Raw genomic sequence first — 24,604 nt, forward strand, 5'->3', positions numbered from 1 at the left:
ACCACTACAGTAAATGGAGCTGCTTGAAGTGTAAATCACAACATGAGCTGGGTAAAAGCAGCTGATGCATCCTTTCATAAGGGACAAGATTTTGACAAGACTGACACATCTACAAGAAAGGGCAAAAGATACAGAGGTTGTTACCCGAACTCTTTTCAGATCTTCAGAGTTCAGCGCAGAGCCATAAAAGAAAGAGGTGTGGGGTGAATAGCATTTGAACACAGCTTCCAGCTCAAGACTGGGAAGAGACCTATTCGGTACAAACAACAACAAGAAAGAAAGAAAAAAATCCATCAATCTCTCATAATTATATGCTCTGCACTTCTCCATTTCTCAGAGAAGCCATTTGCCGTAACTACTTACTGTTTAAAAGAGAGCTACAGGGATTTTGGCAGCTCAGCCAAAGCGCACAGTTTAGATTTTAATGAAAACAAGCTTTTATAAAACTTAACAATCGTGAAAATGTTTCCTGGATTTTTTTTTTTTCCTTTTTTTTTCTTTTTTTTTTTTTCTGTCTTCTGCTATTGCCATTAATTTTTCATGAGTGTCATTCCATGCAACTGTAATTGTACGGCTCACTGTTACTGCACAGAGTCAGGAAATGACACTTCCCAGGGCTTCACTCTGCATTCTGTGCTCAAATGGAACTGCTGATCTTCAACTTTCTCTCCAACTCGAGTGTTATTTTCCTACCCTGTGTATACAAACTCTATTTCACCCGGGAACTTTGGTAACATTCTCTTCTATGATGTATTGTAAAACTCACATTTTGCATTGATCTCAGCAACGAAGCAGATCCCATAGGAAGGCATCCAGCCTTGGTTTAAAGATGGGTTAGAAAATCCCCCCATTCTCTAATGATTTATTTCAGTAATTATTAATCACTTCGCTTCTGCAAATGCACGCCTTGTTTCCAGCCTGCGTTTGCTCAGCTTTAGACTCTAATCATTAGTCTTTATTATTGGCCATCCTTTCTAGGTTTTTTTGTTGCTGTTCTAATTTATTTTGATCATCAGGCAATCAACTACACAACGTTGCCTTCCCTTCATGTCAGACCTCCCACCTTTCCCCTGACAGATCAGGAAGTCAAAGAGGAATAACTCAAAGAAACACAAATACTTACTCTCCCAGAAAAAGGATTTCTGTGCAAACGTTCCCTTTGTCCTGAAGCAAAAAGTCTTGCAGGAAAGTAGTAACGCTCTTCAGAGTGACATTACCACAGACAACAATATAGCTACAGGAAGAACCAAGGAAGATTTGACGCTTGGAAAACAGCAGTGGTTGTAGCATATCTGACACTGTATGACACAATCTGCTTGTGGTATATTAAACACATCGATGAAGCAGAAACAGGGTTTGTATCTTTGGCTTGAAGATAATTTCACCCATTGTGGTTACAGACTTCAGGAGTTATTTTGGAAAGGAGAACTGCGTTAAGAAGTGGTGAATGGTGGAGATTTGATGAGTGAAAAGTCATAAAAGGAACGGCGTGAGATCTAAAAACTGTTCCTAATTTTCTGGTTCTGTGAGCGGTGAAGGAAAAACAACAACAAAAACAAACACACAAAACCCCTATCACTAATTGCTAATAATCACCAAGGAGATAGATCTCCTCAATCTCTAAGTGAAGCTGCCATTTCACCCACATATTCTCTTCCTTTGAAAGCCAAACCCACACTAATGAACTCTACTTAGGAGGTTTATTTGGACACATTTGAGGTAAAGAACGATGGAGAGTAAGTTCCAGGATTTGATTTAAGCTACTATAGGAATTTCTTATGAGCTGGTTCCCAACCTAGAAAGAGGGCTGGTTTTTATTTTCCAAGGAGTCACCATACTTACTTTTTCCCACTCATCACTTCATAGGAGGATTTGTAGCTTTTACGGCTTTGAACAATTTCCAAAACTTCAGGAATGAAATTTGCAAACAGGACCTAAGGCATCAAGAAATACCACCTTCCTCAGAGCCAATTCTGTATCTCCTAATCGTGATAAATTAATTCAAGAGAATTATATTACGTGGAACAACAGCTACAAATTTACTTTGGATTCCTAAAAGTCGCTGGCAGGGATGTATATCTCAGTGACAATGGATTTATGCTGGTGATAGACTTGGATTCATCTTGCCCAGTATTTTGGCTCTAGCCAGGAAGAAAAGTGTACCAGAAGCCCTGCCAGCTCTTAGGAAATTACTCTATAGCCATGCCAGTAAGGACTCAATGTTCAAGCTGTTTTTGCTCATTGATGCCTAATCTGTACCTGGAACCCCTCAAAGCTTTGCTGACAGCCCTGTTCATTCCCTGCCCCCAGCTGCCATTTTCAGAAAAGAAAAATAGGTTTCTCACCAAGCCACCAATAATGAAGAAAAAAATGAAGGCTCGACCCAAGGCTGTTTGAACCACAATATCACCATAACCAACGGTGGACATTGTCACCATGATGAGGTACATGCACCTGAAGTAAGTGATGGGCTGGGAATTTACAGGCTGGACCCAAGGATCTCCGTTGTTTTCTACCTGTCCAGGGCAGAGAAAAGAGAAGAAAGAAGTTTAGAGTGGTTTTGGTTCAAGTCCATCTCCCATCTAAAACTATTTGATTAAAAAACTGCACTGTTTTTTTTTATTATTGCAGAGTGATCCATTCCCACAGACGGGAGTGGTGCTGCATCAGTGCCACCAAATCTGGCAACATATGCAAGTAAACTCTGCTGGCATAAGTTATGCTTTGTTGTACACAAATTTGTTCTCTCTCTCTCTCTCTCCAAAGAGAACGCTGCATTCATTAGAGAAAACAGAAAGCCAGAGCTTGCATGGCCATACTGATTTAAGGTGACAAGGAAGGACATATAGCTGATGGTACAAACCAGGTGAATAAATCCTGCAGCTGTGAGCCACGTGCTGATAAACACAGCGAAGAGCTTGGAGAGCTTGATGGAGTAACTGGAGATGGGAAGACAGAAAGCCCAGGATGTTAAACGTGTAACACAGCGCTGGCAATGGTTAAAGCTTCCTACAGCACTGCACAATGAAGTATTCTCTAGTAACAGTAACTGTACAGGAAGGGTTTAGAGTCAGAAAAAGTCTCCCTCCATCCAAGGCCCTTTCTATCACCGGCAACACAGCAGGCAATACCATTTTTCACAGTTGTCTGCCTTCAAAGCCTTTAAGATGTCTTGATTCATGACTTCCCCTTATCTTCATCCTCCCTCCAAGAATTTCACTGAGCCCATGGTTATAAAGATTTTTTGTTATTTCCAGTGTAAGATTACTGATGGGCAGCTTTTCCCCCATATGCAACGCTCTCCCCCTTTGTTACCCAACCCAGCTAAACCACAGACATCAGGGAGGAGGAAGGGCTTTGGAGGGTACCCAGCAGGGCTTTAACTCACTCATCCTTGGTGATCCTGAGGATCTGCAGTATGCGGGGAAGGTCCAACAACCTCAGTGCTCTCAAAAAACGCAGACCTGCAGAAAAGCAGGAAAGTCCAGGAGAAAAAAATAAACCCATCTCCACACGTGGAGCATCTCCACATCTTCAGGTACGCTCAACAATTCTTCAAACCTAGCAAAGAGGGGATAACGTTGCTCTGTATTCAGAGCCTTTGTAACACTGGGTTTCCATTTATGTCCTCGAAGGCGCTTTGAATTATGAGAAAAATTAAGAAATGTGGTTTGTCTGAGCTGTAACCTGAAGGCTTAGGAGACATAGAGGACCACTGGACTACTGGCCCAAAGCATGCAAGAAAACCATTCATAGAAATCAGGGAGCCACAGTTACATCCCCTCTGGGTGGCTCCTCATCCTCTTAGTCAGGCACAGAGATTGCTGAGACTCTCAAAGCCACACAGACAGAATAGAGGCAGAGTTTGGTAATTCAGAAGTCCCACAAAATTAAAGGCTTTTTTTAAAGCAATAAGGCATAATTTTGCTTCCAAGGAACAGTTTGGAACAATGAAAGAAGAGATGGGCAGTTAAAACTCCCTAGGTCAAACCAGATTTGAAAGGAGTCTCTGTGTAGGATGCAGAACAAGGAAGGAAAGTGGGATCTCCAAGTCTTAACTTACCAAAGCAATTCTTCCTTAAGAGAGCAGAAACAAACACTGGAGGGATGGTGAAGAAATCCACAAGAGAATTCAGCTCAAGCCAGAACCTCAGTTTGTCATCAGCCGCCACAAACTGAAGATGAATCAAATCAAAGAGCATCAGTTCTGTGTGTGATCTTTGGTTTCATCAGAGCAAAAAAGGAGATCTCTGAGGCAGAAATCCATTTTTGCTGTGTGCTTCCTCCTGTCTAACTTTGCCTTCTGTGGACACCAACTTGATACTCCTGTTTTGCTTCAGGGCTGGAGCCCTGAGAGCACAACGATGGGTATAACAGTGCTTTCTTTCCCTTTCTCATCTGCCCCTTTCATCTCTTCTTCTAAGCTGCCTTTCTCTGTATACTGCTGCATCAGTAATAATGGATCATGAAAGCTCAGGACAAGTCAACACCACACCCTCAGCTAGAAGAGAGAAAATCCCATTTTCTGGTGACTTGGCTAAAAATTCTAATGTCCAAAGCTACAATCAAAATGTATTCTGCATCGATGTAACTAATGGCATCTGAACATGGTACACAACATGGTTTATCCAAGAGAGGCTGAAGAGAGGCCTGACCAATGGATTCAGTGCTCTAAAGACATGGACACAGACCTGGCTAATGTGTGAGCTGGGAGATGCTGCAGAAATGCTGGAAATAACCAGATTCCAAGGGGAGAACATAATTACAAGAAAAGGTGGAAAAAAAAACAACAGAGTGGCTCTGAATTAAGCTAAAACAATCCAACGTTACATTACAGAGCATCTCTGTCCATACAGGTAAACTGCTCCCAAAAACAGTTTGTAACTCACCTTTCCCATGCAGTGCACTTACCCGTAATCCAAAGTAAAAGACGAAGAAAGCATTGAAGAATTTATCCACGTAAATGATTCTGCCTGGAAAGGAGAAATGGAATTGCTCCGCTCTGAGGGGAAAGCCAATGTCACAGCCAGTGGAACGAAGGGTGAAAAGAGAAAACAGTGCGTTGGGTATACAGCAATATTTGGTTTGAGTTCATGTTTTGATTATGAAGTACTGACCAAAGCAGAATTCAATCACATTCACAATTTTGTGTAATCTAAATTCCCACTTCCTCACTGAGTTATAGAATGGTAGGAGCGGGTTTTTTGTCAGCATTAGTGAGCATGTTCAAACTGTGTTATTTATCTGCCGTGCAAATTCACTGCAAAGTTTGGATTTCACATATTCATACAAGCGTTTAAACAAAAAAAAAAACACTCCTATTCTCCAGGAAAACCCTTTCACCTTTCTCACATGGACTGCTTTACTTGTTTCTATTCCACTTAGTCAGCAAAACTGGGAGCTCCTGCAGTGATTTCTCACCCAACCACCGCTGAACACGGAGTTCTATCTGCCAAGGGAGCAGCTGAAGCACCAAAGGGTTTCCAGCAATCTATCAGTTTAGCTCATACTGCCCATTTAAACGTCTAGGCCAGCCCAGTGACCTTGCAGAGAGGTTCATAGAGCATGTAGTTGGTGTAGGCTGGCATCAGGGGCAAAACTTGGCAGTGGAAAGCTGAAGGGATGAAGACCCACCAGCACTACCTGGTCCAGCAAGGGATATTGGACTAAGTGCACTCAATGACACTGCCTGCCCCAGGAAGGCAATCAGCTACATGCTTCAATCGAGCCCTTTGAGACCCCTCTTCCTCCTCCATGCAGGGAAGATTTGAAAAGCAGAAACACAATTAAGGAAATCAGTCCCATAGGTCAGAGCCCAGGTGGACGCCTACTCTCACCTACAGCTGCAATGCTATTCGTGGAAAGAATTCCATGTGAACGGATTAAGTGCCTGTTTATTCCTTAAAAAATAAACTCTTTCCCTTCTGAAGCCATTCCTAGCTGTTCGTCAGATTTATAATGCCTTGGGACTAAGCACAATATTGGATTGCTCTTGATGTATAATTCTGTTTCTCAGGTTTACCCCTGCTGATTGAATTCAGCTCAGAGTGCTCCACAGCTTTTATACTTTATTTATGTCATTTTATGATTCCATTTTATTTCTCCCACCCAAGCAAAGCACTGAGAACAATGCTCTGGCAGATTAAATCGATCAAAGGGTTTTACACATTAATATCTTTTTACCCCTAAGCACGTTCTATAAGATGTATGCATTTAGGTGAAGACCGGTAGAAGAAACGATGTGCTTTCTTAGACAGATTTGTCATTTCACTCCCATCAAATTGTTTACAGAAATCTAGACTTTAGGGAAGAGCTCCATTCCCATTTGGATACCAAACATAGATGGCTGCATGTTCAAACGAGGCTTGGGTAGAGCTTGATGAGCTTTATTAAAAGCTTAGCATTCTCTAAATATTGCAATAGGAACAGCTGGGCTTTGAATATTTTGAAAATCTCTGTTTCAAAATGGGTTTGGGACCATTTTCAAAGCCCGTTTCCATCTGTAGGACTCAGTCACCTGTCTCACAGCTCTTCTGAAAACCCAGGCTTGAAGGCACAGACAAAAAACTACATATACCAACACCTGAACAGCTGTGACAGAAAGATACACGCTGTCACATAACAGCACCCTTGGGCTCCACTATCTAGTACCTGTGGCCAAAAAACAGCTTTAAGAAAACACACCAGCGTGGGTTTTCTACCATTTGTTTAAATGAGCTTTTGGGATAAACATCAGTGATGTACTTACTCAGTAAGATCAATAAAATAAATGACAAGCGTGCCAATGTTCAGCAGAAACACCAGTATCATCTGAAAACACACGTATTAAAAAGGATGTTATGAGGCTTATTCTGGTAGCAATACAGATTCCATCTAAAACACCCCTTTTATTGCCTGTCTGTGACTTACAGAAAGGCAGAAGGAACACAATTCAATTACCTGCTCTCTACAATAACTCCAGGAAGGACGAACCAAGATCTCAACCAACACAAACCCACGTTATCACATTGATTTGCTGCTGCTGAGGGCTGTGTGCAGCTGAACTAAAGCTTCCCATGCAATTCCAGTGGCCTGGTTGTCCCTGTGAAATGCCAGGGAATCCACACGTGTGACTCATTCACCAAACTGGGACATACATGGTCTTCTTAGGAGGACTTTCTGAGTCATCTTCCAGACCAAATACGTTTGTAAGTGGAAGAAGTTTGAACCAGACCAAGTGAACTGCAAGTTCAGAAGGGCACACATCCCTCAGTGACTTGGAAGAGGAGCCCTGTGCTAATTGCTCTACTCACCAATACACGTCCTATGGAGGTTTGGGCTGACAGCATCATCTGCATCTGTGTAGAGAAGATTCTTAAGTAGTAGACTGATCTTTGTTTCCCTTTGTGTGACCACCAGATGTCTTTGTTCTAACAGAGAAACAACCATCGTTATCCTTGGCCATGCCAGACAATGTTTCCTAAGTCAGCTAAAAAAAACACAGCCAGCCACCAACAAATCCGAAGTGAAAGAAAGAAGGAAAGAAGGCAAGAGGAGCGCGTCTCCCTTCAGCTAAGCACACCAGAATGCCATCTCCTCCCAGACTTCACAGAGGGCAAGCTGTGCAGGCAATCGCTGTGATCTTCCCACCACAGTTGCACCATCATTTTATGAGTTGCACCATCATTTTATGAGTTGCATGAATGAATGTCAATTTTCATCAGTTTGAAGTGATTGCTTCATAACCTGAGCCTGAAAGGAAGAGGATAATAATGCCTCTCCACTACTCTCCCCACCCCTTCCCATCTTATGCCAGCAGTGAACCCATCTATGTAGTTTTGACTGCTTTTTTTCTTGCATAGCTTCAGCTAATTCTGATCAGTTTCGGTTCTGAGTACAACTCTGTCTTCTCACAGATACAGTTACTGATAACCATAACACATAACTAAGATTATTCAATGACAGAAAACCTGTAAACATGCACCAGTAAAAACATTGCTCGTGGGAAATGCTTCACTGGCCCTTCTCAGTTTCCCAGTCAGCAGAGTCTGCAAAGAGCTGAGACTTAAAAGCTAAACCCCACCTCTGCTCCAGCAGCCAAGAGAACAACAGAGAGTCAGGTTAATTTAACTTTTTGGCACACAGAGCTGCTTACTGCTTGCCAGCAGCACAGGTGTTCCCTTTATCTTCAGCCCATACAACCTGGGTGAGCTGATGAGAACATCGAGTCCTCCCTTGGAAATGATGGAGAGAAATGGGCTGTGACAGTTGTTGGAGGCAGCTTGAAGTGACACACAAAGAAAAAAGCTCTTCAGTCCTACAAATGGCACTGTAACCTGGTAAATAAATGACCTGGATGCGAACATCCTGGTGTTACCCTCCAGAGCTATTAACACCTTAAAGCTTCATAGCACACAGAGGGAGGACTGGGACAAAAGATCTGGTGGTGGGGTTTTTTTTTTCAGCATGCTTAACCCCATCCTTGTCCACTTGGTGCAGAACTTGTGAAAGCACCTATCCCAAAGTACTGAAAAACAGCAATTTTCACAGTACTTCCAGTATACAGAGTGGGAAAGCATGCTGCTGAGAAATTACTTGACCATGTACGTATTCCTCCTGTGCATTTGCGTGTAATAAACTTGTGTGTTTAAGAAATGGAAGTCGTATGCAAATGCAGGTAATTGTGATCATGATTAAAAGGCGAGCATTCTAGTGCTGTGTGCACCTGTGTTTATCTGCACATTCAGGAGCTGAGCTTTCTCTGTGTGTGTTTCTGCAACTAGCAATAGCTACACTGGTAAAAAACCATCTTGCCCCCTCCTCTTATTAGGAGAACAAGAGTAATACACAAAGGCACCAACCTGTGCAAGTAATCTTCTTGAAAATAAAAGCAGTACATTTGGGTTTTCCCAAACCCAACTCAATATGCCATGTCCAGTGCACTAAGACACGAGGTAAAGCTCTTCCAAGCCAGTACACCTTCAGTTCCAAAGGCAACTCTTGAATTCTCACATCAACACACAGCATATGAAATAAGCCAAGACAGCTTTACCTTCACTTTTTTTCTCCAGATTTGCTTAAGGATGAATCTATAAATGCATCGAATTGACCTGAAAGCCAGAATGGTAAACAGGCCTCCGAGGAAAACAAAAAGAGATGGAGAAATAAAAGCCAACTGAAAGCGCAGTGCACAGGTGAGGTCAGATTCTGCCATGTTATGTTCTGGTCCTGATCTTCTAGAACACAAACTACTCTTGTGATGCTGCAGTGACCCCAGTGCTCAGGTTGAGGTCTGGGAATGGCCACAGCCACCATGGGAGCTTCTGAATGGTGGTTCCCATTTAGAACCGTGTCTGTGCAGTGATATTACCAAGGTACTTTTTCTCTCTGGAATCTCTCAGTTTACAGAGCTGGCTCTCGCACAGACTCGCTGTATAAACATAAGTTGCTTATCCAGACCTGTGAAGTCTCACACATGGCACTCAAGACTCATCCATTCAGACCCCACTTCACGCTTCCTTTCACGAGCTGCAACACAGACATACTGCAGCTCTCTCCTGGGAATTTCCATTCCACTTTTGGATAGAGTCCGGATGCTGTTCAAAAATAAATACAAGCAAGATGCCCTGGCACTGAAAGAGTAGATGTCATAATGAGAGCTTTGATAAAAACAGTGAATAAACACGAGATTGCCCACAGAAGTCAGACAAAGGATGCATTTAGCTTGCTGTCCTGCTGGTTGCCGCCCAGTTGTTGGTGATGAAGGACAGTCTGATCCTTTCCCTACCGTCTTTAATTAGATGGCCCCCTTTCTTCCTTCTTTTGGTTTAATAAACTTATTAATCAGAACAATTTCAACAAGATAGGTCAGAGTTTCCCAGACTGTGCACACAATCACCCTGGGGTGGATGTGCTCTCATATCCACAGATGGCAGCATTCCCTTGGAGTCCAGCCACCTTTGCAAAGCCATACATAAAAACTATTTGCTTCCCAGCATCACTGCACCCTTGGACAAAGGAAAAGACAAAGCAGAGCAGCACAGCAAGCCCTCCACTGAAAGTGTTCTGTAAAATCCAGGGCTCATCCTGCCCCACGAGGCCTTGATATCCCACCCACAGTGCTGTGGTGTGAGCAGTTCATGCAGTACCTTCCCTACTTCTGTTGAAACAGAATGTCCTCAAAAGCTTTTGGTCTAGCCAAGAGCTTTAAAGTCTCAGGAGAACTGCAGATGAATAATGCAATCAGACTCTTCTTCATGCAATCAGGACAGCTGAGTACGGAAGTGGTGATTTTGCCTGAATTGGGGGAAAAATATGTGCCCAGAAAAAATAATAATAATAATAATAAATTGCAAAAGAATGGTGAAATAACAGCCCAGCAAATAGCTGGTTGGGAGGCAAAGAACGTATTATTGTAGCCTTTAATAAATACAGTAATGCTGAATGACTGCCCTCCTCTTTCCTTTCCTCCCATGCTGAGCATCAGAGGAGTCTATGAATGATTTTAGCCAGTGGGGTGTTTTGAATGGAGAGGGTGGTCCTGGGGACAGCCTGACAGCTGACAGTCAGCATCCCTGTTTTCACAGAGCCCAACCCCACACAGTTGCAATCAGTTCCTCATCTAAGACTCCAGGATGCCTCAAGTCAAGGACAGGAAGGATTCCAATTCCTTCCCTTGCTGCTGTAGGGCAACTCTGACTGCAGATGGCAGCCTCTGCCCATTTTGTGGTGCTGCCCACAACTCCCGGCTGATTTCTCAGTCCAGCTGTCCCCAGAGCAGAAACAGACCAACAAATCACAGCCACTCAGCAGGAGCTCAGAGCTGCAGGAAGGAAGCGATTTATTAGCATGCACTGACACACTGCCCTGTCTGCAGCGAGGTGCATAAGCCAGGAAAGGGAGCTCACAACACTGAGCAGACTTATTTTCCTTAATCTGACTAAGCTGTTGTTTGTGCTGCACTGATGCAAACGTTTAGAGATAAGTTATGGAAATTCACCAGGAGATGTCACATGTTGCTCGTTATTGATGCCAAAATCACCTGGAATTCAGAGTGCTCTCTGAATGCAAGCATTTGCAGCCCTGCCTCCCCAAGGGTTATATGCCAGTGCTGTCAATAACTGCAGGTAGGAAAACTGTGGGAGAAAAATTAAGGCCATAAAAGAATTAAGCTGGCTGGCAGGAACCCGATTTCAGGTTTTACAGACATAGAAGCCTGTGATTTAAGCCATGAACACCACTGCAACGAGTCTGCACAGTGCTCAGCCGCTCTCCAAGGGCAGCATTCACAGTGACATATCACTTTGCTTCGTCTCTGATCAGTAGAATAAAAGTAGAATCAAGTAATGCCCTCCATCAGGCTGCATTACAGGTCTCTTAAAAGAGAACAAATCCTTCCAATGGTTAATTAACATTTTAAACTTCCCCTGGAAATGTGTGCCTTCCCCCCAGCTCTTGTGCTGGCTCCAGCTTCCCAGGAAATTCTTCTCCTGATCTTCCAGCCAAATCCCTCTGTCTATTTATCTACTGCTGGAGGAGCCACCTGTTATCAGAAGTCACCTTCCTTGCATTTGTGTTTTCATTGTGATAGAACCCCTCTTTATTTCCTCTTCTATAGCCTACGTGGATCAAGCTCCTAATATCTTTCACGAGAAAGATCTTTCCTAGACTTTGAATCATTTATATGGCTCTTTTATGAACCCTTCCAATTTCTCAGCATCCTCTTTGATGTGCAGACACCAGAACCTGAGTTGCTATCCCAGTGAGGGGGGAGGGGGTGGATGGGGGTGGTAAGCTTATTACATTAGATCTGTGAAAGGAAGTTCTTGATCATAAAGTGCACCAGTTTGACTGAGAGGAAAGAAGGATAAGAGGCACCAAACTGGGGAGACACAGCCTGAAAGGATTTAACTTCTGAGTAATGAGAACATCCACAGGCACATCAGACTGGATTAAAATAAAGATACATCCTGCTGCTTCAGAGCATAAACCAATAGCTGGCAGGGATTACAAATAAATGTCTCCTTTGGGTAGATACCTCTATAATTGTTCACTGTGGAGAGCTTACATCTCCACTGAAGCAGCTGGCTACCAGCAGACCCAGAACACTGGGATTAAGAAGACCAGAACAAGTTGCTCATCTGTCTGCTACAGAGGGACATACACACACGGAAGAAACAAAGAGCTTAAAGGTAAAATCCTTCTGTTATCTCTTTCTCTCTCTGTTTCTGAGGAAAGCTAAGGAATTAAAGAAACATATCACAGCCAGCATTCTCCCAACCTCCTTCCCACTGCAGTCCTCATCCCTGCTTGGTTCCCCATTTCACTATTCTCTGAGCCTTCCAAGTGCAAAATAAAACAGATTAGTCCAAAATTTGGAAGCAAGTGAGCCAAGTGCTTGCTCTGGGCTTCCACTTTAATAAACATGTATCTGTATCTAATGGACAGTCTGTCACTTCCCTTTAATGGAAATCACCTGCTCGTCTAATTATCATTAGACAAATTGACTGTGAGAGAGCCAAGGCCTCTCATTTTAATGGCACCTGCAGCAAGAGTGAAATAATCCACTAATATCTTCTCAGAAAGGCCATTATTCTGCCTAATACGAATGCACACACACGCTCCACGTGACAGGGGATCAAATATACCCACAAAGAAAATACTGCACAGGAATTCCCTTTATTTACAGAAAGCAGTGTTTTATGAGTGAAATCATTTCTCATTTTCTCTGGACGAGGATGATTCTGTAGGCTGAAATGCCCAGAGTGTTGCATGCAGCCCTGCCTGGCCTTCAGAAACACAGAGCTGTGTGGACATCAGCTTTTCTCAGGCTCTTACAGATGATGTCTCTGAGCTCAGTCAGTACACACAAGGTGTCTGAAGCAGTCAGATACTATTTCTGCTACAGCATTCCACACCACCACATGTAAGGTCACTGTGCCTTAAACTTCAAACAACAGGACCCAGGGTCCTATCATATAGCACAGGGTTTGCATTGTGGGGGCCTCTGCATTTTGTTGGCATTCTCAGCTGCCTGTCTCAAGCTACATTTGCCTCGTTGGCCTGTCTCATTCTCCCCCAGCACTGACTCCAAACACAGCCCATCAGTCCCAAAGCTCAGCTCACCACTGGCCTTCAAACCTTTCTTGCCCACGGCATTCATTACTGAAGGATGCTTGAGGATAATAAAGGTTTTTTAAAAGCCTTACACATTCGGTTTGATTGCCCCAATAATGCTGATTTGAAGGCCACGTTCTAACCAGTGTGAGTAGATTTGTTAGGATAAAAGATGCCCATGTGCCAAAGGGGCAATGCCAGCTGAGGAAGGCTCCCAAAGCCTGTGAGCAAGCAGCTCCATAAGGGCAGGTGCCCCAAGAAGTCGTACTCATGTGCTGAAAGCCTGAGGAATCTCAGATCATCTTCCAAACCAACTCTGCACCCAGCTCCATGGGCACAGAGCACCTCAGGAGATGCCTGGCTTTTCAGAGCAGTCCCAGGCTCTGCTCCCCAAGCTGCCAAACACTGCATGCAGCAACCCAGAGCACAGGAAGGTGTTTGGTGGTGGAGTCACTGCTGTGCCACGGCCATTTTCTGGTGGCTGCGCACACAAGTATTGTAGTGAATTACTCTCAGCATAAAGCAAATCAACTGCTCTTCACCGCTCTCCCTCTGCAAGAAGTGCCTCCACACCTGCATATTCAGCAGCAACCAAGGACACAGCAGGACAGGATCTTCTCCAATACAACCCTGAGGTGTAACAGACCCCATGGGGCCACAGTCTGGGAATTAGGATGGAGGATGTGAGGGAGGAGTCTGAAATGGATCGTGTAGGGATAAATTGGGCCCTTGCTGTTGGTCCAGTCCTTATCTCTGCAGTCCCACAGCACATCAGTTATTTGCAGAGTTCTCTGCACAGCATGCCTACGTGGGAGAGGGAAATTGCACAACCCCATTTTGCAAAGATGGAGGTGAAGCAAAAGGATTTGCTTCAAATTTCTCTTCCTCCCCCAAGCCATTGTGAAGGTGAGTGGAATCAAAACCATGTTGCCCAAACCTCCCCAGTTCCCAATCCCCTTTTCTAGCGATGACAAAGCACTCTGCAATCAAACTCTCCCTGCAGAAATCAGTGCTGACAGTGCTTCAGTACCTCTCATTACCCAAGGCTTTATTTTTTTAAGGGAACCTACTTCTAGAATCAGTTGGAAGCCAGATCCCTGCTTGCTTCTTTGTTATGGCATTCACTGCAAGGCACCAATAGACACCAAGAGATACGATTGCATTCCACACATCCACTGCAGCTAATTTCAGTGGTGTTGCAGCTGTAAATTAAATGGAGCTCTCCGTGAAGTGTTCTCTCTTTCTCTCCTTACAACTGTCTAGCCTACATTTGGAGGCTGCCAGCTTTATTTAAAACTTACAAGCTCTGAAACGTTCCCTTATTTACAGTACCAGAAAAATTATGGATAAAAGGAAACAAGTATCTCAACATTTCTCTGATTAAATACATGGGTTGTTACTGCCAGGAGTAAAACCCACTATTTAGATGGATGAAGAATTCCAACAGTATTTCTCTCTTACTGCAAAGAGGCTGGAGATCCTCCCACAGCCATCCACTGCCAGAGAGCCCAGGAACCAAAGCCAGAACCATCAGTGCTGTGCTCAGCATCATCACTCACCCCTCTGCTGTTAAGGGCTGAGGCAGTGCAGGTGTGGTACAAGCAGTGCTACATGTGCTGCTGTTCTGATCAAAGCAGTTTGCTCTGGATGTAGGTTATTCTAACCAAAGCACATTAGACAGACCAAGATTAACATGCCTAAATGATACATGTGTTCTAATTAGAGAATGTAATCACCTCAGGCTTGATCATTACAGCTCCCTTTATGTTTAGCGTTTCAGCTGCATTAAGATCCCTGGCAGTTCTTTCATCTAACTTTTATATTCAAGGACATCAGGATTTTAATCATTAAACACCTAAACTCTATTTTTCAGGAATCTTTGAAGAATAATTATTTTCTAAGTATAAATGCTACATCTCCAAAGACTGTTTTAAAAACCTCTCATCTCCTGCCGCTGCGTTTCTGTCAACTGTAGAAATACGGGCAATGGGAAAGCAAGCTCAAATTAAAAAAAAATAATAATGTTTTGTCATTCTCCCCCTATTTTTTTTCATCCATTTTGTCCTCTTGGAAGATCTCCATCTATAGGATCTGTCAAGGCATCAGCGTTGTCAGAGCTAAGGGGATTTTCAGTTGGCATTGAGCCCTCAGGGCAGTACTACCCCAATTTGGGACTGCCTGACAGCCAGAACTCATTCCTTCTGATTGAGCTTAACGTTTCTCCTCACACCTTTCTGCATACATCCAACCTTTCCCTTCCACACCTCACACCCTCCCCCCCCCCTTACAAATAAAATAAAATGCCTTATTTCCCTTCCAAAAACTCCTCTTTTGCAGAATTAGTGGCATGTAGGGAGAGATTCGGGAAGAGTTGGCATAAATTTGTGCACATTCATCGATACATGCATTTATTATGTGGTTAGCTTCATACGATTCTGCAGAATGCATAAATCTGGCTGGGAATATAAAAATAGCCCACTATCAATCTTTTTGTAGTGGGAAATGTAGATTCATTGGTGCAGGCAGAGGGAGGCACAGGCAAAACTTTATAGCAGCTTCCATAAAACTGTCAGCAGTGAAAACAGGCTGGTTTTTAAGCTCAGGGAACAAAGACCATATTGGCACCGGGTCCTACAGCAGGAATACTGATGAGATCCTGCAGTCAGAGGTTTGTGGCTGGGACAAGGAAACACAGATGGAGACCTTTGAGCTCTGTACCGCTGTGACTCCTCTGAGCTGTTAGAAGTGACTGCAGCCCCTCAGAATGCAGCCACAAAGCTTGTTTTCTTCTCACAGCAGTTCTCAAAATACATCACGAGTCGTTAGCAGGGACACCAACAAGATGTATATGGACATAATTATTCCTTAGTGTGACGGCTCACTGAATGCATCACGGACAAAAATTATTTAGAATTGTATAGTGTTGTACGCCTTGCTTCCTTCCATGGCTATTTTGCAACGTACACGAGGCACACAACACGAACAGCCATACATAACGTGAGCAGCCCAGCAGAGACAAAGAGAAAAGCTTCTGTAGAGAAGAACATCTGAAACTGCTGCAGCCCATGCAGACTCGCCAAGGGATTCCTTTCCACAGTTCCAAAGCAGCTCTGTAAGCAGGCAGAAGCCCATGAGCTGATGTCTTTTAGGAGCTTTCTGCCCTTCCCAGTTGCAGCTCACCCCACACCTGCTCCTCGCACCCAAACCCAATTTGATAGCACAGATTTATACTAACAAACGGGAATGCTTTCAATTGCTCTGCATTTGCCTTCTTTTCTACAGCCCTAATTAGGGGTCAATCTTTAAGATCATCCTCTGTACCATAAAAAAAAGGTAAAGGAGAAGTCTCTTACCCCTTGAGTAAGACTTATGTTGAGGTTGGAGTGTTGCCATACCAGCCTGCTGCTACCATGGACCTATGGAGACCTACCATGGACCATTTGGAGATCTCTGATCTCAGAGTGCTAAACACAGTTATGGACAATGAAGTTGGTTATTTGCAAGACTGGAACCAAGCTGTTCCCATTTCGGGCCAAATAACCTTCTCAGGAATGAAAACTGAATTAAATTGCCTGGGCTATATCTCATAATTAGAGGCTTAAAATATCTTTGGCACACTATTTCTGTGTGTTTTTCCCCTTCTGATCACTCAGTGAATTAATGTGATAACACTGCAGCAAAATCAAAAGTACCTGAGCATCCCCAGGCTCCAGCTCCCATCTCTTAACTAACAACAAAGTGACAATGCAATACTTCAATATAAACACCGTGAAAAAATGTAAACATGGTGACCCCAGCTGCATTTTTCATGCAGTCCGTGGCAGACGTGATCCAAAGCCCTTTGAAATTCATACAAAGTCCTTTCAGAATCTGCTTGAATGTCATCGAGCTGCTCTGCGATGGTTTCTCAGTAACGTGGCACTTGTTGCACCTGAATACTAATAATTCAGAAGAAAGGGAGGAAGGTGCCTTTAGAGACTGGTGCCCCAGACACTGGGAGCAGTCAGTAAGAGGCAGCAGGCTCTTTCTCCCAGCTGCCGTCTTCTATCGCTTTGAAGGACATGAATTGTTTGTATGCAGGCAAGTAAACAAAACGTTGCACACTGTTCTTCACAAAGTGCTTTGCTGCGTGTGTTCCTATCCCAATCTGGACAGACAGCTGCCACATCTGGGAAGTTTCCATATCTACCATTTCTTGGCTTTATACCACTTCCCTCAGAAGGGGTTACCATCTCCGTGGATGGGTTATCAGAACATCTGCCCTTCTGACTTGTGTTCTGCCCCATCAGCTCAGCCGGATTTATTATTAAAGCAGCTGAAGGTCAAGGAGGTCTTGTTTTCCAAGGAGGGCTGGGGACTGCTGCCATGAGGAAGCAGCACTTTTTCCCAAAAGGCAGTGGTGCCCATCATGGCACGGTGCTCTGCAGCCTTAGGCAACCTCTGCACTGAACTAATAGGAGCAACAGACCCTCAGATCTTTGTGTTCTGTATGTTTTCAGTCCCACCTTGCCTGCAGGAAGGGTGTCTCTCTTTTCTTATTGCTGCAATTCAGTGGTATTCAATGGCATTTACCTACCAGGACTGCAGCAAGAGCCAAAGATGCCACAACTCTGCATCCGTGACAAAAGGCCGTGCATTATTTTTAAGGAGCCTTATGCCCATGAGGCCTCCAGCACTGATACATCATCTGCAAGACAGTCAGGAAGCAATCCTGCAAACCATGCAGTGCAAGGCAGGTCTCTGACTGCACGCACTGCATCACCCAGACATGGGCTGAAACAACACCATGCCTCCAGCTGAGGATTTCTTCTATTATTAGAAAAAAAAAAAACAATTTCTTTTTCCAATCTGGAGCACAAATACTGGAGGTGACAAAGCAGTGTGTGTGTTCTCTTCCTCTCATAAACTTCTCTCTCCAGTAGGTGCACCACAGAGCTGGTAATAAAATCTGTATGGTTCACACGCGTTTCAATATCACTTCCCTGCAACTGAGTCTTGTGAATGGAAAGCAAATTAAAATCATGATAAAAACCCAGACAGATGCTATCCGTATTGCTAACTGCTTGTCAAACCTTGAGATGCTTTCCTGTCCTTTGGGAATGGCCGCACTCATTTTTCTCACTGTAAAGCTGTAACAGTTACTGCCTTCAAGCAGGAGCTACACAGTGCTCCATTTGGACATGGGAAGGAAGCCTGGCAGGTTGCAATTAACTTCCTTGTGCTTCTTCCTCCATTTCTACTCAGTAATGCACAGATTCTCTGCTTTACTTGTTCTTTTTTAAATGGCTACTCAGAATAACCAGAAATTTCCATTTTCTCTTCTGCTTACAGAGGAAACATTGAAACTCAGATGCATCCTCTCCTTATTGCCTGCACCTCTGTCATCTCATCCTCCCCACCAGTCCCAGACCAAAAGCCTCAATCGAGCAGAACAAGAGATAAAGGTGCTGTGCTGCAGCCTCAGCCCTGCTGCTGTCACACGAGCAGACATCACAGCAAAGAAATAGCCCCATTTCTTATCAACAGAACACTTTAAAGCCAAAATAGAAACGGTGAGCTACAGCTACAGCCAGGACTCGTGGGTTAACACAGCTCAGGATGGCAGCTTTACCTGAGAGCATCCTCCCATTGCAGCCCCACAGCCCTGACATGGAACTCAGAAGTTCCCCTCGTTTTGGTTCTGAAGTGGAAACGTTTCCCTTTCATTTGTGCTCTCATTTTCCGTTGATGGCTTTTATTTTCAGAGCTTTGTGAATCGGAATGATTACGCACAGCAAGCCTTATTAAGACAGAGTAATTAATTTAATCAATGAAATAATTTCTAAATGCGTTTTTAAGTATGTTTATTTTTTATATAGCTGCCTGATTTCCTAGCTATATACCGAGCTATTGACATTTTGCAAGGCTTGCATTTATAAATAGCACATTCCTACAGCACTAAACTTAATAGAATCCTTTTAGAAAACCTATTATGGTCTTTAATGTAAGGTAAAGTTTTATTACTTTTTTTTTTTTCTTTTTTTTTGGTAATTACAGTGTTTGCTTTGCAGAATTAATTACCAGCTGGCTTCAACCTGAACAACTCCTCACTTCAAGCTTCTCTTTCTCTCTCACAGCTATGTTCCATGTCTGGGTCATTGGCATAATTACTGAGATTAGGGGAAACAGGTAGATTGTTTTCTGTATTCTCTCTTGTACTTGACAATGAACATATTTCCTCATCAAGTATTCTGCTTTGAATTAGACCTTGAGCAAAGGAAGGTAACGCAAGAAGGCTGTTAGAAGAAGAAAAACAAAATACTGCTTTTTTTGTTTTGTTTTTTTCCCCCTTCTTCACAGGCTTAAGCACTTGCAAGGGTATACAGGGCATTATTATCTCAAATTCTGTCCTGTATTTTGGCTCAGAGTTGGAAACTTAGCAAAATGACAAGGAGAATTGTAACTGTGAGACACTATTGCAATGACTACACGAGGGTCTCACCATAGCAGGTTATACACTCGTGGTAGAGCCCTTTGCACAACAGCAGGAATGCCCTACAAACATCAAATAGGAGCATTCACCTGAAAGGGGAACACATTTAAAAGCAGCTCTTCCAGTACATCAGAGCCTCTCACTCACGTTGCTCTGCATGGGATGCAGCTCTGTGACCAATCCCTTCCAACAGATGGAGAAGCTGAGCAGCGGGGCAGCACACGACATGAAAACACCATTCTGATCCTCACTGTACTGTCAAGATGGAAGCTCTCACGTAGCATTCTGCTTCAGCAATATTTTCTTTTTCCTTGATCAATGTTTGGATATGGAAAATAAACCAGAACGCATCTATGGCCTCCAAATGAGCTGGCAGAAACCTGCAGCAAAACAGGCTTTAATTCCACAACAGTGGGGAGCAACACACCTTCCTTCTCCCCCCATTTTCACACTCATATATACAGTCTGACTCAGTTCTATAAGTTAAAAACCACACGTTAAAAGCCCCAAATTCTCATCACATCTCAGTACCCAGAGCTGGGTGCCATGGATTTCTTGCTGGCACGCCATCTTCAGAAGGGACCTGGTTATATTTTTGCAATCTGATAGCAAGTGGCTCATGCCATGCATATGCTGACACATTTAAAGGCCATAACGACCACTGATTATTCTAAATTTCTAAACCAAACAAATGCTTACATTCTATGCTCTGAAAAACCAACAGTCTCAGGGAGGGAACAATTGCAATCCATCCACGCTTTCCTGGAACAAGATGCAAACTTTTTTCTCCTGCTGAGACCACAGGTCATTAACATTGTTAATGTTCTCTCTAAAACTGTTTGGAGAATGTGACAAGTCTAATTTGTTACTGACAGAGCAGTTGGGAGTATGTTTAAAATGCATCACTCTTGCCATTGTATCCCTTGGATGGATACGTGGCTGCTGTCAGGTGCATTTGCTGTTTTGTTAAAGATTATCTGCTGCTTCATCCATCTTTTCTCCAGAAGGAAAAGCTCCTCATTCTGCTCAACTTCATTTCTGCTTTTAGATACGGAAAACCCATCTTTAAAATACAACAACAGCCCAAAGCTAAACGTGGGGACCCAGAAGATCCACTTTAGATACAAAAATCTGCACCTATTGCTCCTCAGTTTGAACATAATAATAATAATGACCCAAAACCAAACCAAAAAGCAATTTAGACAGAAAAAATCCAACCCCCCAAACACACAAACCTATGCTTGCATTACAGCATAGACGTACTTTTATTCCACACAGTGAGAGACTACAGCTCCGTTGGAGATTTAGTTGGTCTCAAAGCTCATTTGGAGTTAAAAGCCCATAAGTAAGACCTGATAGTTTAATGCATTCCTGCAATGAACTGTAATTTGCTAGGAAATGGATAGGATAATATCATTCTGGAGATCAGCTGGAGGTCAGTGTGTTAAATTTCAGCTCTAAGTGTTGGTACAGAGGGAATCAATGAGGAATGGGTGGCACAGTTCAGGGGCAGTCACAGCCTATGTGACACCTGTAGGGAAACTCAGGTCAATTATTAATCCCAGCATTTGTGATGAGATAAAGGCAGCAGGAAAAGGAGTCACCAAAGAAAAGCAAATAGCCAGAAGTGTCAGGAGAACAAAAAAATAGGAACTCCTGGGTGAACGTTTAGCCAAATATTCATGATTTAACAGATTTGAAACACTGATTATGGGCACTACCTGGTATTTTCTATATTGAGAAGTGCAAAAAAAGAAAGAAAGAAAAAAAAAAAAGGTTAATTTTGACTAGAAAATGACACAGGACAAAAAGAACTATTGTTACCCTGAGGACACTGCTGTAAGCTTTATGGGTAAACTAACAGCAGAAAGACCAAAAGTTGTGAATTAAGGGGAAAAAGTGTTTAAATATCCCAGCCTGATCACCTTTGAAGGTAGGCATGAAAACACAGCACTGAACAAACGCACTGCATGGCAGCAGCGGGAGAAGCAGAGAGCTGAACTTCAGAAAGGATTTGCAAAGCCAAAGGTGAGGCTAATGCATCTTTAGGATTAATGTAGTCATAACGTAATGCTGCGAAGAGCTGGTCATAAATTGCCTCAAGGGAAGGATATGACAATGGGGAATCTGTGTGGAGTTACTGAATAATAGTATCAGAGCATCTGCTGTACAATATGGTTTGAACTTTTCAAAGCCCGTTGTATAACTCACTTGTCATTTGGGCTGAGGAACAGATGACAGATCTGCCATGAATGCTCAAAAACAGACCTATTAATTTTATTTTTTTTTTCCCCCTTTCCCTCCAACGAGAAGTTTCTAGACCAGCTGTTCTCACTGAGAGTGTTTCAGCAAACAGATCAGCCTCCACTTTCAGAAAATACATACAGCAGAACCTGGAAAAGGCTCCTGGAAAAGCAAGAAAACGTTCAGAATGGAAACTGTGGCGTCTTCACTTAGTTTGTAGAATGAAGTTTATCACCAACCTATGGAGGAACATATGCTGCAAGGACCAGCTGAGCCATCAGATTTAAGCTTTCATTGTATGAAGGTAACAGCAGCAATGCCAGGTATTAAACAGCACAGCTAGAGAGGATTTTCCTCCCCCTTCCAGCAATATTCCATGTCTGCTCTGAGATAACAGGACAGGGAGGGCTGCCAGCAGTGCTCGCCTTCCTTCCAGCCAGAGTCTGCATATGAACTCACCATTTATTTAAGAAAATCCTCATCAAGGTACCCAAGTGATTGCTGTGCCCCTCTGCACAGCAGCTGTTGTCTTTGGGTGCTGAGCTGATGGGGATTTGAGGAATCTTCCAGCTGATTTTGGGCAAGCCATTTAGGTTCTTTCCAAAGAGGAATCCAGACATACCAGATTTTAACTTGATTGAGGGTTTAAGCACGTGAGTAAATTTCAGGAATAGGTCTTTGTAGCAATTCACAACTTGTTTTTTTTCCTCTGACATTGTATTATGCATGTACATACAATTAAGAACCATTACTTCATTATGACAGTGCGTAGGTTCCTACGGCTCATACACAGGTTTGCACCTCAGTCCTTTGCTTCATGTCTTAATGAAAATGAACATCTCCTATCTAGATCTTTCCTGAACTGTCACAATGATTCCTCAAGGACTTGAGAACAAAGTGTTTTGATCATTAAAAAATAAAACACCAGCAAAGCAAAGATGCTTGCAGTGACATCTCAGATGTTTTATAGATTAAGAGACTTGTGGATAGCAGACTTTCCTTGTCATCTCTTCCTCAGCAGTTTCCTTTAACTGAGGTTAACTCTGACTAGAAAATAATTAAGGTAGTTTAGAGAGTCCAGCCTTCTGTCAGGACTATCTGAGTCACTTTCTCATCCTGGGACTCCATATTGAGAGAGACTCTGCATGCAAAGAAATCAGGCATATCTCCCCCTAGGACAGAGTTAAAGTGATTTCAGTACTTTATCAGAAAGGGACAGCCTTTAATTCTGTATTTCTTTATATCTATGAGGGTCTTTTAATTAACTTTCAGGTTACTCAGCAAGATGAGTACTATATAATCTGTTAGAGTTACATTAACCATTTCCTTATCACCAGAAACCACATTTTACCACTGCAGCACCCACTCAAAGGATGAGGGGCACTCGAGGGCTGTGCAGATGCAGCTCAGCACGTGGCAGAGACCTGCAAGCCCCACACAACTGGGGTTTAAAACTCACAGATGCAGAAAACTGAAGGAAACCTTTGAATGCAATGCTTAATCCAAGCAATCCAAAAGCAATCTTGTATGCATTCTAATTGTGCTTTCTAAGGAGGAGGCTGCAGTAACAGTTTCCATATCATTGCATCCCTTCTACATATTTGTGCTGTGCGTATTTCTGAGGCTGCTCAAAATGGAAAGGTGACTTGCTTTCACTCCAACCTGAGGGACTGCACATTGCTCCTCACATAACAGCCCTGACAAATACGAATTTTGGATTAGCACTGATCAGACAGCACAGCTGCTGTCCTTTGAGGATCGGCAAATAGGACATGTGCAAAAAATTAAGGAAACGATGCAGATTTTCAAATTGTCTTTTGTTCCGAATTGTTTTTCCTTAGTAAGCTCTTACTGCCTATATCAGCTCATCTGCTCTAAATGCAATTCAGCAGGGAGAACAAGCAAAGAGACTTTACATTTGAAAAAAATTCTTCAAGCTACCACAATTTTAGCACAACGTTACTTGGATCCACACACTGGGAGTGTTTGATTAATGGATGGACTTCAGAACTCACATGCCTCTCACTGATACTCCTCACAGCTCTTAATTGGGAGCCATGAAGGTCCCTCTTACAGCGCTGGGGGTTTCTGTGGGAATACAAGGCAATAAGAAGCATTTCCTGGTGACTGAAGGAAAATCACAGCCTCACCCTTGCATACAGATGATGTGCGGTTCCCCATAGGGACAACAGCTAACACTTCTCTCATCTCAAGAAATGACATTCCTTGACTTTTCTCCTTAGCCTTGTAGCAGATCTCCAACCTCCATTTCCCATATGCTGGGGTAACCAACTTGGACATCCAAATATTATTACCAAGGGGGGAATGAAAGAAGACCATACTTTGGCAAACGACATCAGCTCATTTGCCCGTCGAGACGTTATGATGACTCCAGCCAGCATCTGGAGAAGCTAAACTTTCAAATTTAAACAACTGTGCTCAATTCTGTAGCATGAGAATTTCCTCCTGGCCCATCCCCACCCTCTGTGCTCATTTTGGAAGGGTGTAAGAAATAGGAATGGAAGATGATTCATGTTTCCACACTGAGATCCCATGACCCAGAACTCCTTCCCTAGCAGGATTTTGCTCTTATCGAAGAGTGACAAGGCTTGATATGGGCACCTGATAGGAATAGAGCAGTCAAAGTGCATTTTTCTCTTATGGCCCCTTGTAAATATACTACCTGCTTGCTCAGTAAGGTAGAAAATAGATGGTAAATCAACTGAAAGCATTCCCAGATGAGATCTATCCAGATGGGAAGAACACTATCTTGCTTAAAAGCAAATTTTATAT

General features: G+C 43.1%; 1 protein-coding gene across 1 annotated transcript in view; it reads right to left on the reverse strand.

Moving 5' to 3' along the window:
* The window catches only part of KCNU1 (potassium calcium-activated channel subfamily U member 1), a gene marked incomplete at both ends in the record, with an annotated part of 40,803 nt that extends 31,610 nt beyond the window's left edge, over nucleotides 1–9,193 (reverse strand). The window contains 11 exon segments of the mRNA XM_079547428.1: nucleotides 145–250; nucleotides 1,124–1,234; nucleotides 1,843–1,934; nucleotides 2,346–2,510; nucleotides 2,861–2,939; nucleotides 3,389–3,464; nucleotides 4,064–4,175; nucleotides 4,912–5,002; nucleotides 6,749–6,810; nucleotides 7,293–7,409; nucleotides 9,032–9,193. Of these exon segments, the coding sequence (XP_079403554.1) occupies nucleotides 145–250; nucleotides 1,124–1,234; nucleotides 1,843–1,934; nucleotides 2,346–2,510; nucleotides 2,861–2,939; nucleotides 3,389–3,464; nucleotides 4,064–4,175; nucleotides 4,912–5,002; nucleotides 6,749–6,810; nucleotides 7,293–7,409; nucleotides 9,032–9,193 (1,173 nt within the window).
* Nucleotides 9,194–24,604: the final 15,411 nt, after the last annotated feature.

The sequence above is a fragment of the Tetrao urogallus genome (genome assembly GCF_951394365.1).
Source record: "Tetrao urogallus genome assembly, chromosome: 27".
Lineage (NCBI taxonomy): Eukaryota > Metazoa > Chordata > Aves > Galliformes > Phasianidae > Tetrao > Tetrao urogallus.